The sequence below is a fragment of the Equus quagga genome, chromosome 8, assembly GCF_021613505.1.
Source record: "Equus quagga isolate Etosha38 chromosome 8, UCLA_HA_Equagga_1.0, whole genome shotgun sequence".
In the NCBI taxonomy this organism is placed as follows: Eukaryota; Metazoa; Chordata; class Mammalia; order Perissodactyla; family Equidae; genus Equus; species Equus quagga.
The window spans coordinates 28,581,720-28,600,180 of NC_060274.1; the positions used below are offsets into that span (position 1 = coordinate 28,581,720).

At 44.7% G+C, this 18,461-nt stretch overlaps 1 protein-coding gene across 2 annotated transcripts in view; it reads left to right on the forward strand.

Moving 5' to 3' along the window:
* Positions 1-18,461, forward strand: part of MAGI2 (membrane associated guanylate kinase, WW and PDZ domain containing 2) — a 1,189,042-nt gene that overhangs the window by 1,099,337 nt on the left and 71,244 nt on the right. For both annotated transcript variants that reach the window (XM_046668813.1, XM_046668814.1), the window contains exons 14-15: positions 4,972-5,164; positions 11,093-11,341. In XM_046668813.1, the coding sequence (XP_046524769.1) occupies positions 4,972-5,164; positions 11,093-11,341 (442 nt within the window). The remainder of the gene's footprint in view (positions 1-4,971; positions 5,165-11,092; positions 11,342-18,461) is intronic.

The following is an 18,461-nucleotide window of genomic DNA, read 5'->3' on the forward strand; positions in this document are numbered from 1 at the left end:
CCATCAGCCTGTCCTTCCTGTTTTCCTCTGTTGTGAGTCCAGAGATAACGTACAGACAAAATGCACTAGCCTCACTTAATTGCTCATGTGCTGCAAAGGGAGAAGCGCGTGAGGTGACGTGGTCCCCAACCACAGGAGGTCTCGTAGAGTACCAGACGGGTTTCTGCCTCTATCTATACGAAATGGTATTGACCTCTCGGGGTGCACATGAAACACGACAACACTGCTTTTTGAAATGATGAACAGCAGGCCTCCCGCTCAAACAAAGCATACAGACATTTTTCCTACAAGAGGAAATACTTTTCACAGTCAAATAACAATAGAAATAGAAAGAAATGAAAAATTGCCAGAAAGGAACTAAAATGGGATATCCAGCTGTGAGCTGAAAAGACATGGAAAGGCATCAAGATGGAAAGATTTGAAAACAATGCAGTGGGGAAAGACCTGTGCAGAGAAGAATTGTTCTAAGAGAGAGAGGTAGTGACAGACATACTCCTTGGCACGGGAGTCCAGGGCAAGTTTCAGAAGGCAGGAGTCTGAAATCAGCTTGCTGCATTGTCAAGTGGCTCCGGGCTGTAGTTACTGCAGATCAGATTCCTGGGGTTGGACTAACATTAGGTAGCACAGGGGAGCATTAAAGGAGTTAAAAAGGCTTCAGAAGTGGTTTTGGTTTTGTTTCTTTTTGTTTTATTTTATATTATTCTATTTTATTTTTTTGGTGAGGAAGATTGGCCCTGAGCTAACATCTGTGCCCATCTTCCTCTATTTTATATGTGGGATGCCTGCCACAGCATGGCTTCATGAGCAGTGTGTAGGTCCATGCCCAGGATCCGAACCTGTGAACCCCAGGCTGCTGAAGCAGAAGGCATGAACCTAACCACTACACCACTGGGCCGGCCCTTTGTTTTCTTTTTTGTGTTAGTTTTTCCCCCTCGCTTACTATGATATCAGCTACTTGAATGTGAATTGCTGTTATTTCACTTCATGTCCTCTGTTGTGCCCCGTGCTCTCACAGCCTGTAAGATGAAGTGGAGCTGTGGAGTTGTTTAGATTCTTTTGCTTTTTAGAGAAGGCAATGAGAAAAATAAGGCCATGGGTCAGTTGTTCATAGGGTGGGAGGGCAATATTTCTCCCTCTGTTTTGCCACAAAGCTCTCCCTTCAGGGCCAAAGCAAGAGAGGCAGGATGAAGAATTCTGAGGGCAATAAGAAAACTGATGAGCCGAATGAAAGGTCCGCAGAGGCTGAAGGATCCATTGAGGTCAGAGGGAGGTGATGAGTGAGGCAAGGCCACTGATGGCTGGGAAGGCTCGCTGGCCAGACTACCCAAAGGTTGGCAAGACTGGTAGGAAAATGCAGTCTGATGGGGACAGGGAGCCCAGACCATGCACTCAGGGCAGAGGCCTCAGTGGAACTGGAAAGTGACCCCCGCGATGGGGCAGGGAGCTCCGGCCAGCAGACTTGGAACATGACCAGAAAGACCACAGACCCTGTGACCTTTGGATCAAGTGGGAATACTGGGAACCTTGCTACTCAAAGGGTGATAGATCTAGAGACCAGAAGCATCCAACGTCTCCTGGGAGCTCGGTAAACATGCAGAATCTCAGGCTCCACCCCAGGGCTGCAGAATCGGGTACTCAGGGGCAGGTCCAGAGCTCTGTTCTAATGAGCTCACTGGGCAATTCATGTGCACCCTAAAGTTTGAGAACTACTGACTTAAATGATGAGATATCCTGAGGCAGGTTCCCAAGAACTTAAGTGCACCTGAGAATGTGTATACGTTGGGAAGCCGTATGAGTTCCAGTGCAACAAGGAATCAGAGATTAGCTGGTCCCTGCGGTTATGGTGGCAGACAGGAGATAAAGTAATAGGATGTGTTGAGTGTACAAAGCATATTCGAATTAAGGGGAAAAAAGTTGTGGATTTTTTCCTGAATAGAGAGACACGTAGAGCTAGCTCTGTGTGAGCAGTGAAATAGAATGCATAATGGCCAAAGGCTAAGGGAGCAACAGCAGCTTGAGAGCAGCAACAGTGACAGTGGGTGTGGTCAGCCTCTTCCCAGCAAAGGCAGCAGCTCCTGTGGATGGAGCAAAAGGACCGAATAGACATCGCTAGCGGACCAACAGCTCTAATGCCCGCCCCAGTGTACCACGCTCAGTTCCGTTCGAGCCTGTTGAATAGCTATGGCAACCTCTTTTTGGAAACAAGGTAGAGATGGATTATATACTGTATTTATATAAAAATATATATACACATAATCATTACATAACACTATATAATAAATTATATTGAAGTATTATACTGAAAATACTGTTTATTTAGAAATAATATGTGAGTTGATAGAACAAACTAAAGTTTGAAGATTAAACCTTCAGGTTTAAAAAAACATGTGTCCAGTGAACCTCACTCTTTGATCAAATGTCAACTTCTCCATGAGGTCACTCTCGCCAGCCCTGACACCACCTCGGCCACATGACTGACACCCACCCGTTACTCCACCTTGCTCTATTTTTTCCATAGTACATACTTGCTAGCAACCAACATAATTTACACATTTATTGTTGGCTGACCAATAGAATGGAGACTCTATAGAGCAGAGATTTTTTATTATTCACTGATGAGTTCCTAGCATCCTGGAGTGTTCCTGGTCTCCAGGAATATTTGCTGGATAAATGAGTTAGTAAGGAGAGGACCTCACATCACAGCAGTCCAGCAGAAATCAGACGTTTTACTGGGATTTTCCTTCACGGATGGTACTAACTAAACTGGTTGCACAGAAGATAACTTCGAGAGTATTTGTATATCTTTGCTGTTGTCCTATAGCAAGAGAGGAACAGGAATTTTCCAGTGTGACATTTTGTTTGTACGATTTTTGTAGAGGGCCCAGTTGCAGTTGTGGTTCACTCAGTTGTAGCCTAGTTTTTGGTTCACTTTCATCAGTTAGAATCAGAACTATAGCTTAAATCTGATAACTAAGCAGCCAAGAAGTTCACCAGCCATCTTTTTCGATAGCCAGCTATAAACCGTCCCACTAAAGCATACAGGAAATCTAAAGGTTGAAGCATTTCCTTTGGGCTCACCCAGCTAAACAAAGCTTTTCATGGGGCAGTGGAGAAACATAAACATTTGACTGGCTTTTCCACAAAGCACTTACCAAATCTTTGAAGGGCCCCTTGGCGGGTTGAGTTTTTTGAAGAATGGATTGGAACATCTTCAGAAGGAAACTCATAAATTCAGGTTGGCATGACAGTAAGGGAAAATGGAGAATGTCTGAAGCATGCCGACTGCTGGACTATAGCAGCAGGCTCAGAGGGTCGCAGGAAGGAGCCATGCTGTACAGCCAACCCAAGGCGGGAAATGTGAGGCCTTTCCCGTGCCAGCAATGAGGAATCACTCCTCAGAGCACTAGTATTCGAAGTGGAGACAAATCTACTCCCCACCCCACCCCACCTCCCAGAAATAGGAGAAAAGCAGCTGTGGTGGTGGGATAATGAGAGCTATGCATGGACCAAGGCTATGAAGTCCTCAGGGAAAAAGATAACTCTTCAGACTATAATTTTGCTTACACTTGAGAAGTCCTGGGCATTCAGATCTGGCCGCCATGCTGACAGGCCGCACCAAGCAGTGTGACCCAGTAGGAAACAGTCGTTCTGCCACCAAACTTAGAAGACATGTAAGCCCACAGGTCACGACGGAGCAGCCCTGCTGATTAGCTGGAATCCACAGATCTGGAGTTTGGAAGAAATTGTTGTGCCTGGAAGAAATCAATCTGTGAGCAGGGGATCATTTTATAAAGACTTAAAATAAAATCTAGCACGTAGCCTCTGTAATACTATCAGACTAATGGTAGCCACCACCTTCAGATGCTGTGCGACTCAGCCACTGGCAAAAGACTAGAGGTGTCTGTTGACCAGGAGTCGGAAAAATTGTTTGTAGGTTAAAAAGCAAAACTAAAATATTTTGTACCATTGTCTTTCCTCTGAAAAAGAAAAAAAAGCCTTGCTAATGGAATCTAATTTGAGTGTTTCTAATGGGAAGTGGGGAACCTTATGTTAGGCCTTTCATGACCGTTCCTGGTTTGGGGAATTACAAGACACGCATTTCCCAGGTGTGTACCTCCTTGTTTTCCAGTCTGGTGGCCACCTAAGCATCCGTAGCGTTTCAAGAGACAGGCAGGACCGGGAGCGTCCTCTGTGCCAGGGCTGGGCTCGAAGGAAGTAGTCAAAGGAACAGGGCAACCATCTGGAGGTTTGACTGAGATTTTTTAAGTCAACTGGCCGGAAAAGTCAAGTCCGAGTTTTACTTTGCTTTGTTTTGCTTTCTCCTTACCTCCAGTCTTTCAAAGCAAAGCAAAAAAAAAAAAAAAAAAAAACTTTGAACCTGGAGCAGTGTTTAATACTGTACAGCAGCCAGCTTCGCCTGGCATTTTTGAGCACTCGCTATGAGCCACAAGCAAAATTAAACACCTCACATGCATCATGTCATTCAATCATCCCAACAACTCCATAAAGTAGTCCTTTTACTTTATTTCCCCATTTTACAGGTGAGAAAACCTACTCCCAGAGGCTAAGAAGCTTTGCCCAAGGCCACAGAAATAAGAAGCAGAGCCAGGATTCAAGCCTCGACTTGTTTCAACTCAGAGCTCATGCATGGTGGCCAATAGTATCAGATTATTTGGTGTTAGAATTTTCCCTAAGGGAGATAACTTACGAGCCAGTAGCAAGTGTCCCCCAAACTTCATGGCCATCAGCAGCGAGTTCAAAAGATTTACTTCTCTAGAAAGAGTTAGCAACCTGGACAAGTTGGAAGGCCATGCCATCAGCCTCTCATTTCTCATTTTTCAAGTACATGCTCAAGTTTGGGGCAAGGGAGAGAATGTGGGAATGAAATCGTCCACCAAAGTACACACAGATATATAAAGAAAAACGTCTGAAACATAAATTTACCTCCTTTCCTTCTCATTGCTTCTCCAGATTCTGATTGGAGCCGTCATTGCCATGGGCTCCGCCGACAGAGACGGCCGCCTACACCCAGGAGATGAGCTCGTCTACGTGGACGGGATCCCAGTTGCTGGCAAGACCCACCGCTATGTCATCGACCTTATGCACCACGCGGCCCGGAACGGGCAGGTCAACCTCACTGTGAGAAGAAAGGTGCTATGTGGAGGTATGTCACTCGAGCGGCTGTGAGATTTGGGGTTGAGGTGGTGAGATGCTTTTCTGAGACATGGTAAGGACACTTGACACAAAATTTTAAATCGGTTCCTGTATTACATGAGGGAGAAAACCCAACATCGATATTCCAAATGGAACTCTGACTTTGAAAGTGCAGATTTTCGCCTCACTGGTCCAATTCCAGGCAGGCTTTGAGCCTACATTTTCAGTGTAGTCATTAAAAATTTCTAGCAAGGCCTGGGGCTAATGTAAGATATGTCTGCTTTTTGCTCTTGGGTAGATGCTAGTTATCAGAAAAACATTATAGTAGTGGAAAACATGGCTCTTGAAAATGTTCCTCATCGTGTTTAAAACCAAGAACTGCAGAATTTTGATACCGTAGTAAGGCAACTAGGATGGAAAATTAGCTTTTATTGTAGGGCCTGATAAAAGGTAACAATAAAACTATTGCCCTGATTTGGAAAAATACAGCTGTACATCATTCTGAGAAAACAAAACTCATATAACTCCTGACTTATGAAATACATAAATTAGAAGTAATTATTCCCTTTACAGCCATTTTCCCAGCTTCGTAAAAGAACCCACCAAAGACGTACTTATAGGAGTCAGCCCTCATGGTCATAATATGACTCAATTTCTCTCTCTTCACCATCTCAACCCCCCGAAAGAGATTTATAACTTTAGGGAATATGTCTGTTACAAGCATCGCATCATTCTTTATAATCTGAGCCCTCAGTAGCATTGAGAATATAGTCCCATACTGCCTGCTCCTTACCCTGTGAATCACAGGGACGCCCAGCAGCCTGCTGGCCTCTCTGCTCAGGCCCTCACTGCTCCTCCTACAGAACGATCAATGCTCGAGTTGGGAGGGACCTTAGTGACTCCAGCTTTGCCATGTTACAGATGAGGAAACTGAGGCCCAGAGGTTTGGTAGCTTGCCCAGAAGTCTGCAGGGAGTCAGTGACAATGCAAAGACCCTTATCTCCCCGGCCAGGGCTTAATTTTTATGCCACTTTCAGTGCCTCTCCCCATTCTACCACCATCCCCACTCCCCGTGAATTCAAAGATGTTAGACCAACCTTTAGCAAATGTTGCTCCCTAACGTATGTGCTATTTCTATAACTCATTTGAATCAAAAAAAGGGCCACCAGCTAATCAGAGGCTGTGGGTGACTACAGAGGATAAGGTCTATTAGTCAAACAGAAAATCCTTTTTTGTTTGAGTCTTCTGGAAACTAGACTTTGAGCAAGGGCAATCACTTAAAAGGGCAAGTCAGAAGAATTGTCAGCCCTCACCAGTAGAGACTGCTATATATCTTGTATCATTTTTTAGGTTTTGCTAAAAGGTTTCATTCGTCTTCAGCAATTCATGGCACATCACTTGACCCAAGAAGTAAAACACCTTGAATTATGCCTTCTCCTTGGGCGAGATGCCAGGAGGAAGACAGCGTTCGCTTGGTGCTTGGTGAACATTTAACTGTCTCTCTCCCTGCAGAGTGATTTTTAATAAAAAAGTTTGTTGTGCTATATGCTCTGAAACCCAAAGATAAATTAGAAAGATACCTAATTTATAAAGAAATATGTTGCAAAGTGCAAAACCAATGCACCAACATAATTTCATGCTCCCCTTGCCACCGGCCGATTATTGCAAATTAAATTTTGTTCTAATCAACCCGAGCTATTGGAGTGTGTGCCAAATGCTGCAAAAACGTATCCTTGCAATTTGTGGATCTTGTGACTTCTGTGAAGATGCTCTGTGCTGCAGTTCTGACCAACTTTTACTCAGTTGGGCTTTTAAGCGCATTTAATTTTTGAAAATGTTCTGCTGCAGACTTCTCATTCACACTAGGAGAGCTTCCAAGTTAATTCAGCCCACTCTTCCTTGAAAGCTTTCTCAGTATTGAAAATGATTAAGTTCAGCAAAGGATACTTTGGTAATAAAGTAAATCCCTAGAAATAGGATAGAACAAATTTTTAAAAAGACATAGAAAGACAGCCTTTCTCCATAGCTGCCATTTCTCCAGCAGGGAGAAGGGACAGCTACTAATGGATGTGACAGTGAAGATGCCTTCTGCAGGGTTGTTGCTTTCATTATTATCATCCTTTCCTAAGCAAGGCAGTGGGAGGTGCAAGCCTGGCTTGTGATAAGATAGTTCAAAGCTGAAAGGAAGCAAACAATCAGCTTGTGAAGAGACAGATGAGCAAGAAGAAGGATGGTATTGCCACCTTCTTGCACAAGGAGAAATAATATGGAGCAAAAGCTGGGAAGAAGGGAGGTTAGAGAGATTACCCCCTTCAGCCTTGTGCTTGCCTCGGCTCATACAAATGCCGTGCCACGTCTCGGAAGACACTGGGCACTGGCTTCCTAGTTGAGGCTCAAGAAAAAAATAAATCCATTAGGAGAGATACAGACTGATGAGTTACATTGGGCAAAAATGAGAATAACACAAACACCTGCTCCAGGTATTAAAATATTAAAAAGTGTACACACGAAAGATAGAAAGGCAGAATTTTCAATTAGGCAGCGGTAAACTGATCCTCAAAAATGAGAAATTGTGGAGTAAAGGAAAAAAAGGTCCAGTAACGCACCCAGCTTTATTTACCAGATTATTTTAGCGCAAATCTTGCTCCTTAAACTAGTTTTGAGAGATGTCTTATCGAGGGCGCCAATGTTGAGGGTTTATTTCCCAAGGACAGTGGAAGAGTGGCTTTAATTATTACACTGAAAGTCTACAAGCATGTCACCTATTTAAATAAGTCATCTGTCTTGATGAGTATAAACCAGGAGTGCACAAGCTGACATGTCTGTAGGCAGGCCAGCCCCTAACCTCAGCAGGGCCTCAGCCTTGGGCTGCCCTGCTCCATCAGGCATGTCAGGCTCTGTCCACACGCGTACCCCCATGTCTCAGCCATGCCCATCTGCAGTGCTGTCCTCCTTCTGGGGGACAGTCCTGAGAGGTGGCCCAGGCACACTCTGGAAGCAGGCGAGTTCTGTTGGGTTCCAGAACCCGCGAGTCCTGATACCCAGTATATGATCTAGAAGGAAAACAGGGCTCTGTTGATCAAGCGCTTTTTCGTACTCCTCACTCTATGGGTAAATGAGCAAACTGGGAATTTGCAAGAGCGCTGAGGAGAGGTTGGGACTGTGGTGACTTGCAACCCACATACTACCCAGTCAAGGGAGCAGCCATTGGCCAGCGCTGGCTGATTATTAGCAAATATTTCAAGAGAAACTGGAAATCCACATTTCTATAACGTCTCCCTGTTTAAAAACATTGGCAATTAATTTCAATAATTATTAAACAAAGTATAGGTCCATACTGGGCAGGAATAATAAATGGGTCTGCAGGCCAGGAGCAGCCCCTGGCCAATAGTTGACTGTTCTAAGTGAAACCATCTCACCTGGAAGGCATTATCGATGACTCCTGCCTTCCCAAATGGAGACCCTCTCCCAGGCAGCACAGGGATCATTTCCAGTATCTTACCCTAAAAATTAATTATTTGACGTGAGTAGATACAAAGTGACTGAATTCTGCACATCCATTTGCATGGGAGCCAGAAGGGTGAGTCAGGGATGCTGGAAGTTAGTGAATTAAAAAAAAAATTACACTTGGTATTTAGTCACTTTATAACATTTTACCCTATTTTTCTAAAACAACACTGTTTGCACCCTGCACCAGGAGGGGTTGTAGACAGCAGATAGTCTCTCTGGACCTAGAGCCAGCCGAGGAGGAAAACGATGTGGAGTCCATTCTACCCCTCAAAGTCTGTCACCGGAAGTCATCCTAACTCCCTGACTTTAGATGTGCTCATGTTGTCAACGATGAAGAACTTTGTTCTGGAGGTTGAAAGAGAAGTCCAAACGCAGCAGAAAAGTATCTGCTAATGTATTTGACTCTCTCACTGACCCAGGGACCACTCTCGGTGACTTAGTCCACGATTTTCTTTCTCCCTCCAGAACCTGGAGCACAGCCACTCCCAGCCATTTACCGGAAAGACAGATAATTTTTCTTTGTTGCCGCTTTACTGACAACCACAGCTCTCAACCCCCTAAAGTATGACAGCCAGAAAATGAGATCTCTCTTGTCACTGCCTATGACATTTAGTTAGTGATTTGGTCCAATAACTCCGAGAGATTTTCAATTTAATGTTGCAGCGTAATTGTTTGTTTTTCTTCCTCCTATCTCTAATCATTTTATTTCCGACTTACACAAGGACGTGTACGTCACCAAGACAATAACGGCTTGTCTGTGGATGATATTCTCCGGCAGGGCGGGTGTATTTTACGGGCTGTCTTACGTTCTGGTTGAAAAGAAGGAAAGGCTTTGACGTTGACGTCTGATTCTTTTATGACCTGAGTACATTTCTTACAGGTGAAAAGCCTCCATTTGTTTTCTTTTAGTAAAAGTTGATTAATTGAATCTGAAAGAAAACTTCAAATTTCTCAAATGATAACAAGCAGCAGCCTGGGTCTTATTCATTCTGTAATTACAAACAAGGAATGAATACATTTTTGTAAGGCCATCCTTGAATCTGTGTATGTGAGTAAATGCAGCTCCGTTTTCTTTAGGTCTCAGTATAACAAAACATCTCTTGTAGTCCGTGTTCTTTCTTCCTGATCTTTGAAATGAAAAGATTTTTGGAATGAAATGATTTTTCATTGCAGAATGGAATTGCAGTTTATAAAGTTAAGAGCCCTCGTTGGAACTTTTGCTAATTATTTTTAACTTGCCACATGAGACTTCTTCCAGAGCTCTAAATAGGAGACCATATCTAGACACACGAAAGGGAATCATTAATTGTGATTATTTTCCATCTTATTATTTCTCTGTTCCATAAACATCTTTTGAGTACACTCTTCAAATTGCAAGATGGGGATGAAACAGCCCTATTTCGAATTTCAGTATTCTCGGTGCCCACGTCAGTTCCTTGAATCAGAATACCAAAACCTGAGGATTAAATTAAAATCGCAAAATTCTTTCTGGTTGACAGATCAACTTTCATTTTAAAAACCAGCTTCTCTTGGCTGCCAACTTTCTATCATTTCTCCCTGTAAACACACTTGCTTTCTCCTGGAACTATTAGTCTGGTTGTCTGGTTGATAATAGAGTACATTTGGTAATAATACAGAATGTAAATGAGCAAGGCTGCCGTCACCTCCCTTAGCGATTCAAAATCCATCCTTCCTTAGCCTGATATCCTTGCTAGACTGAATCTCAGAGTGAGCAGACTACTTTAAGAAGTGTGTGTCCCACCTACAAGAAGTAAATTAACACTTGTGGGATAACAGAATATCACAAAATTAAATAAAACCATGGCTCTTCAGTGAAATCATGATAGGTCACTTTACGTGGACGTGCCCTGGCTCTTAGCCCCACTTACAATACCTCTACAACAACATTTCTCAAAGTGCAGCCTGAAACCTCGTCCAGATTCCTGTGCCCAATCTTCCTTAGACCTACTGAGACAACTTTCCATGGGTGGCCCCTGAAGATGCATACTTTTTTACAAGTTGTTTAAGTAATACTTACACGCAGTACAGTTTAAGATTCTGTCCACTTGTTTCGTGATCTTCTTCCATCCATGATTACTATGCAACTAAGAAGCTCAATATCTAATACTAGGCATTGTCCTGGGGTTTACAGTCTTAACAAGAGGAAGATATAAACGAGCAGCAGCACAGAGGAAGCTGATGAGAGGTTTTGCCTGTGTTTGCTGTGAGGGGTAGAATGGGGCCAAGATGTGGGGGGCTCCGTAGCAAGGTTTGTAGGACTTCAAATGCTCTGCACATCTGGGGGGAATGGACGCCAGTCAATCAGCCTTGTAACGAGGCCAGGGTCTAGAACAGTGCCCGGTACACAGGAGGCACTCCTCAAGACCCTTGTTAGATAACCGAGTGCCTTGTATGATGTATATTCCAGGGGAGCCCTGCCCAGAGGACGGGAGGAGTCCAGGCTCCGTGTCAACCCACCACAGCTCTCCACGGAGTGACTACGCAACCTATGCCAACAGCAACCACGCCGCCCCCAGTAGCAACGCCTCTCCCCCTGAAGGTTTCGCCTCCCACAGCCTGCAGACCAGCGATGTGGTCATTCACCGCAAAGAGAACGAAGGCTTCGGCTTTGTCATCATCAGCTCCCTGAACAGGCCTGAGTCTGGATCCACTATCAGTAAGTGGCTGCTCCACCTGCCTTTGAATAAGACGTCTTGTTTTCATTTGTTCTGGTGGTGGGGATACTGGGCAAGCAGATCAGAGGACTATTGTAGACGTACTGTGGAGCCTCAAAGTTGCAGGCTATGGCATGAATAAGGCATCCTTAACACTGGTTGGCCAAAGGTTGTTGACCTTTGGCTCCGGAAAAATGCAAGGCTACAACGAATGCCCCCCAACCCCATAACTCCCATAAAAGCTCTTCATTCACTTTAAACTGGGAAGAGGGAAAAACAGAGTGATGTGGGAGTGTTGATGTGAGGGGAGGGTCACTCCTGTTCAATAGAATGAAGCCAGACATGCAAAGGGTCTGGGGAAAAGCAGTCCAGGCAGAAGCCTTAAGACAGGAGGGAGCTGAGCATTCGGGAAATATACAGAAGCCCCATATGGCTGTGGCGTAGTGAGCGAGGGAGAGCAGTGTGAGACCAAGACGTAGGACTGGGCTCGAGCTGGGCACACAGGGCGTCACAGGCTGTTGGGAAGAAGTGTGGATGGTGGTCTAAGTCCGTGGAAACCGTTAGAGGGTTTTAAGCAGTGGATGGAAATCTGACTTCCGTCTTTAAAAGATGAGTCCAGCTGCTTGTAGGAAACGAAATCAGCAAGAAGAGGGCTAGAATGAAAGCACGAGGCAGGGGAGGCCATTAGAACAGCCGTGTGGGTGCAGAGATCCCATGCCTTCCACTAGGGTAGTCATGGTGGGTCGGGGGAGAAGCAGATGACTTCCACTTCCACCTTCCTCCAAATCTAAGTTCTCTGAGTCTGTACAACAGGTGATCTCAGAGGTCGTGTTTCTCTTCCAATTGGTCCTCTTTGTAGATTCTCAGGCTTCTTTATTGGTTTTCCTTTCAGCAACACTATTCCAGAAGTCACTCAGCAGCCAGCAAGCAGTGAGACAGAAGAGACAATAGAAAACTTTTCATTTTTCATGTTGAAGTGATTTAGCCCAAATGGTTGTAGATAGAAACACCAGAATAGAGAGCATTAAGAGAAAAAATAATCGACTCATGTTGTGGTCCTAAAATTCTTATAAATTATGGTTGTTTCCAGCACACAGGAGGGGAATGTCAAACATTACTCAAGAGATCAAATGATTGGGGCCGGCCCTGTGGTGTAATGGTTAAGTTCCATGCACTCCGCTTCGGTGGCCCAGATTTGCAGGTTCAGATCCAAGGCACGGACCTATACCACTCATCAGCCATGCTGTGGTGGTTTCCCACATACAAAATAGAGGAAGACTGGCACAGATGTTAGCTCAGGGCTAATCTTCCTCAAGCAAAAAAAGAGGAAGACTGGCAACAGATGCTAGCTCAGGGCTAATCTTCCTCAAGCAAAAAAGAGAAAGAAATCAAATGATTGAGAATGAATAAGAAGTTTATGATAAACTTAATGTTATCAAAACACGACCAATGGAGAGAATTGCCCTACTTAGCCTTACCTTTGACAGATTCCAGAATGAAAACTATGGAAGCGTTAGACCTTGGTGAATATGTGCAGAAGCTAAATTACATACATCTGAAAGTACGATTTTTCTTCATGATAAGCTGAAGAAATAAATCCAATCTTTAAGCATGAAGTAAAAGCAGGATTCTGTCAGTACGATGGATTCACCAAGATTAAAGGACACAAGACTGAAGATTTTCATGAATTATATAAACAGCCTTCCAATAATTTACACGCGGAGAGAATGTTCGTAGACAGTTTTTGTAGCTATTCCAGTCATTCAGATTGTTTATTGGGGCAGGATACCTAAAGGACTGGAATAAAAATGACAGGTATACTACCACAATGAAAGTGTTAAGGGTGTATTTAGGGTCTCAGCTTTATTTGAAGTGTGACAGCATTATTGCTAAATGTATAGGAGAGCGTGTGTGTGTGTGTATACACACATGGGTGCACGCGCCTGCACTTCCTACATAAGAAAACCACAAATGCTTTTCCTATTTTTTGCAAATAACATCCATGTATAGGTATATTTGGAAAACAGCAGGTACAAATGCTTACAATTAACATATGAATCTTTCTTCCTACCAAGAGACATTAGACTGACTTCAGAAGAGTAATTTTACCATTTTCCAAATGGTATTACCGTGGTTCCCCCTTATCTGTGGTTTCTTTTCCATGGTCACACAAATGTTAAATGGAAAATTCCTGAAATAGACACTTCGTAAGTTTTAAATTGTGCACCATTCTGATTGACATGATGAAATCTCTTGCTGACCAGCCCAGAACGTGAATTACCCCTCTGTCCAACGTATCCACCAAGGATGTGCTACCTGCCCGCCCTTTAGTCACTTAGCAACCTCCTCAGTTATCAGATCCACTGTCATGGTATCACGGTGCTTGTGTTCAAGTCACCCTTATTTTCCTGAATAATGGCCCCAAAGTCCAAGTGTAGTGACGCTGGCATTTTAGATACGCCAGAGAGAAGCCGTAAAGTGCTTCCTTTAGGTGAAAAGGTGAAAGTTCTCAATAAGGAAAGAAAAAAAGTCATATGCTGAGGTTGCTAAGATCTACGGTAAGAATGAATCTTCCATCCATGAAATTGTGAAGAAGAAAAAAGAAATCTGTGTTAGTTTTGCTGTCGCACCTCAAACTGCAAAAGTTACAGCCTCAGTGCATGATAAGTGCTTAGTCTAGGAAAAAACATGGTATATATGGGGTTCGGAACTATCTGTGGTTTCAGGCATCCACTGAGGGTCTTAAAAAGTATCACCCAAGGATAAAAGGGACTACTGTATTTTACATCACCCTAGAGAATGGAAATATATTCTAGAGTTCATGTTTCCTGGTTTCTTTTCTCACATATTCATTTCTTTTCAGTTTAGGAGTTTGAAACGCAGGTTGCCCCCATGTTCTGTGGGAAGAGCAGCTCTCCCACCAATGGCACATAGCGTTTATAGTACATAATTTGCAGCATACATCTAAAAGTTTTCCAGACCTGATGCTGTTTCATGCTTAACCTCTGTAATAACTATGAGCTCTAGTTTTGAAGAGAAATGCTAAGTGCCTCGTGAATGATGAAGGGCCATCCTTGTGCCAGATCACCATCGTCAGAATAGCAAGGGATCTTGGGCTCTGTGAGACGAGGAGATATCTCAGGTGCTCCAGAGTCGCAGTCGTTCCTGGGGCTTGTGTCATTTCCTCTTCATGTGTTACATGAGCCCCACGATCTTGAACACATTCTTGGGTTTCTCGTGGCTGCTGAAGCCTTCTCGTGGCAGACAGAGAGCTGTGGCGTCTCTGGCAGGGGCACCATCACCTTTAGGCCAGGCTGCCGTGTGGTCCACAGTCCAGGTGCAGCAAGCACACTGCCTGGATTTCAAACCTGGCTGCATCATTTACCAGCTGTGTGATCTTGAGGAGTGACATGACCCCTTTTGGCTTCAGTTTCTTTGGTTGTAAAGGGAAGATACTTTTAATACCTATGTGGTTGAGTTGTTATGAGAGTTAAACAAATTAAAACAGTACTGGCTCAGGGTAAGCATTATATGTGTCCTTGTTGCTGTCTCGACCTCCATCCCCACAAGGAATTCCATCAGCTCCCTCTTCTCAGAAAGTGCAGAGTTCACGCTGGCTATCAGTTCAGTCAGCCATTCGTCAGAGCCCCCCAGTCGCCCAGAGCAGCTAAATCTGGGTGGCAAATGAGCATCTCTGATGGCCAGCTCCCCCTTCCCACATGCTGACCTTCTAGGAGCCCCATCTTCCCACCACCCACCCCCTGCAGCCTGGTCAGCGATGGGGCCTAGAGCAGTGGCCGCCACACCAGTCCAGCTGAGTGTGCTTTCCCTGAGGCTTCAGGCTGGACGTCTCCTCGGCACTCACCAGCCAATAAACTAGAAAAGTCATGGAAAACACCAAAATTCAGACTCGGGGCTGTGTCTTTTAGAATCTCCCTGCAAACATTATGTCTCTAATTGAATATATCAGAAAAGAGGGGAGAGGTGGAAAGCCCAAATGTCAACCTCTCCACGCTGCAGATAGAGAGAGAACAACCTTCCACAGCTTCCCCAGCCCAGGCAGCAGCCTTGCCAGGAATGCCAGATGTTCAACCAATTGAAAACTTGGAGGGTGAGTTTCCTGGCCTATTATTGCCTGGCATTCACTAGAGCTCTTTACCAAAACCTCACGTATTTTTTTCAAAATATTGTTTCTCCCAAAAATAAAGAAAAAAAAATTTTATGTCAATGGTATAACTAAAGAGGATACTGCTTCCTCCCAAAGCCAGTGACTGACGAGGCCAACTATTGCTTAGGAGGAAACAAGATTCCTAGAAACCTTCTATCGGAGGTGCAGGAATATCCTTCTTGAAGTGAGAAAGGCAAGATTCCTGAGCATTTTTGTCCCATTATCCAAAATATTAAGTATTTTTTTCAGACCGTAAAATTGGACCTAAGGGAAGACAAAGTGCTTTCCAGACCGGAGCCTAGGATAAGAGTGAACTGTCACAGGCAATTGCATCTAAAATCCTTAAAAAGATTCGAACAAAGATTTATATACAAAGATGTTCATTGCCATCTTATCAATAAACACAGAAAGTTGGAAATAATGTTAGAAGCTTCTCCAAAACTGGAAACTTTGGTATCTTTGGGAAGTTCGAGGCATTTGCTGCCATTGAGTAGCTGTGTCTGTGTACACAGGATAAAGGAGACTCAGGGTGGATCCACTGCTTGCTCTGTAGAAATGTCCCAGTGACCATGTGCGGTGGGGTTGTGAGGTTGGGTCTTTGGGTCACTCCAGCTTGAAGTCTGATTCTCGACTTCCGGGTTTTCCTGCAGACCTGTAACCTGCCCTTCCTGCTCGTTACCCCCAAACCTGCTTCTGCTCCAGAGGTCCCCAAGAAGGGCTTTGGCACAAGTAATGAAATCAAAGTGACCTTTAGTCTCCTGTGTTTCTACAGTTTGTGAGGAAGCTTATGTTGGAATGTATGGGGTAGACGTACCTGGGCAGCTTGGACATCAGTGGTGGAGGTGGCAGGCTGTTGAGGGAATTTGTAAACGTAGATGCAGGCCCATGATAAGCTGGAAGGTGGAACATGTTCAGGACAGCAGCCATAGCAGCCATCTAAGCAGCCAACAGTGGGGGAACCAGCACGCAACCCTTCCTTCCTTCATTTGTATTGTCCCAACAGCACTGAGTCGGCTCTCTGTAGGGATGGGCCTCAGAAGCTACAGAATCGGGGGGCCTTTCTGGAGGAGGGTGAGTGTGAAGTGACCCGATGTTGGGGTGGGTGAGGAGGGGAGCAAGATAACTGGATGGAGACGGAAGACTAGAGGAAGAGTCCGCCGTGAGTCCTGATGCGCGTGTTGGATGGGGGCTCTTACCTTTCCACAGTGCTGGGTGATGGGCAGGCGCCCCTGCAAGCCATCTGGGCAGATGGTGAGGGCTGGGGCCCTCAGGGAACCCCCTGAGCAGGCCAGAGTCCCCATCTAAGGAAGAGGATCAGTGAGCCAGGAGCCACTACTCCCATACCCCCCTCGACCATTGGCCATTGGCCTTACCTTGTACATCAGAATTCTGCACACCCTTCAAGTCACTCTTAGCCTACAGAGGAGCCAAAAGAGAGAGAAGAAAAGAAAATGATGCAGCTCATCACCGATCAGCATGCTGCTGGCTTCTTAACAGTCTTTCAGCTCTGTACTAGTGCTGAAAATCTCTTTGTCCACATATGTCCTTTCTCTGGCATAGGTTGGAGTACAGACTTGGTCATTGCTGACCTTTCCCTAAGGTCCACTGCAATTCGATGTCCTAGGACGGAGTTTGTTATCTTTGGTAAAATACCCTGGTGACTTTCTCAAAGTCCTTGATGTTGTCCATAGGCTCAAGTTTAACAGTGATTCTCGAGATTCGAAAGCTTGGCTAGCAGATCTTTTATGACAATTTTAAGCATAGTTCTCAGAAAAGGATGAAACAAAACTGAACAAGTGTTCCCATCAATACTTACCCCCATAACCGTGAAGCCACGAGCAGTCATTTGAACCACGGGGAGGTACAAATTAAAACCAAAGCCATGGTTTCTGTAGTCTTGGCGAATACAAGGAGATTTACACTAAATGAAAGGGCATCGGGCAACAAGCCCAAGCTCCCTCCAGCTTATGCACTAACCACTGTGTCCCTTGAGCGAGTCAAGGGTCTTCCTGTGCCCCTTCCTCTTCTACAATCTAAGGGAAGATGCCATCACAGCCTCTTCCAGCTCTAAATTACGTGAGGCCGTGAATTAGCATGGAAAATGAGGTAGTGGGTTAGTGTTGTCTGTGTGAAAAGGCTTGGGTAAATTTGAGGCCTGGATCATATTTTTCATGGGCTTAAGCTATCATTTTAAACCTTCATAACTTTCACTTTTGCTTATGTTTTGAAAGTGGCTCCTAACACTTTTAGCTCCTCTGTTCCTCTCAACCTCTGTCAAGAAATGATCTGAAACAAGCCCTTAAATACACTAAACCAGCTCCCCTTTCAAGGCAATTTACGGCGGTGTTCCCCGGCTCTTTTTCACTTCACAGCACACTTGGAAAGGGATCACATTTTTATAACACAGTGAGAGGAAAGGAATGAGGCTGCTGGAGGCAAAGGGCAACTCCCCAGGGAGCCCTACCCCCAGACCTCACCCTCCCCTCCTCGGGAGGCATGGCTGTCTTGGCACACCTGGCCCTCTCCTCTTAATGACCCCTGGTTGCAAAGTGAACCCTCCAAATGTCAGCCACCAGTGAGCGCCTCCTCTTACATGGTATTGCTTTGGTTTGTGGCAGTGGGTTTTTTTCAAGCCTCCTTACTGCGATTTGTTCACACATCACCTTAAAGACACAGATAATTGGTGCAACTGGTGCTGACGCTGGGACCTTGGCCTTCTCTAAATCATTGTAAACGTTGGCTTATCGGTGCTCCATCCCCAAAAGTTACTGCTGGAAAGTGACTCAGGTCGTACCCATGCAATTGAACACGGGAATTAGAAAGTGAGTCCCATTCCTCTATTTCTCAGGGGTTACAAAAGCAAGTTTCCTTTCAGAGTTCTTCACCAGCTTTGTAAGGCGTCGTGTTCCCTCTACCCTTAAACGAATCTCTGCTGTGGACCCTTCAATGACGCA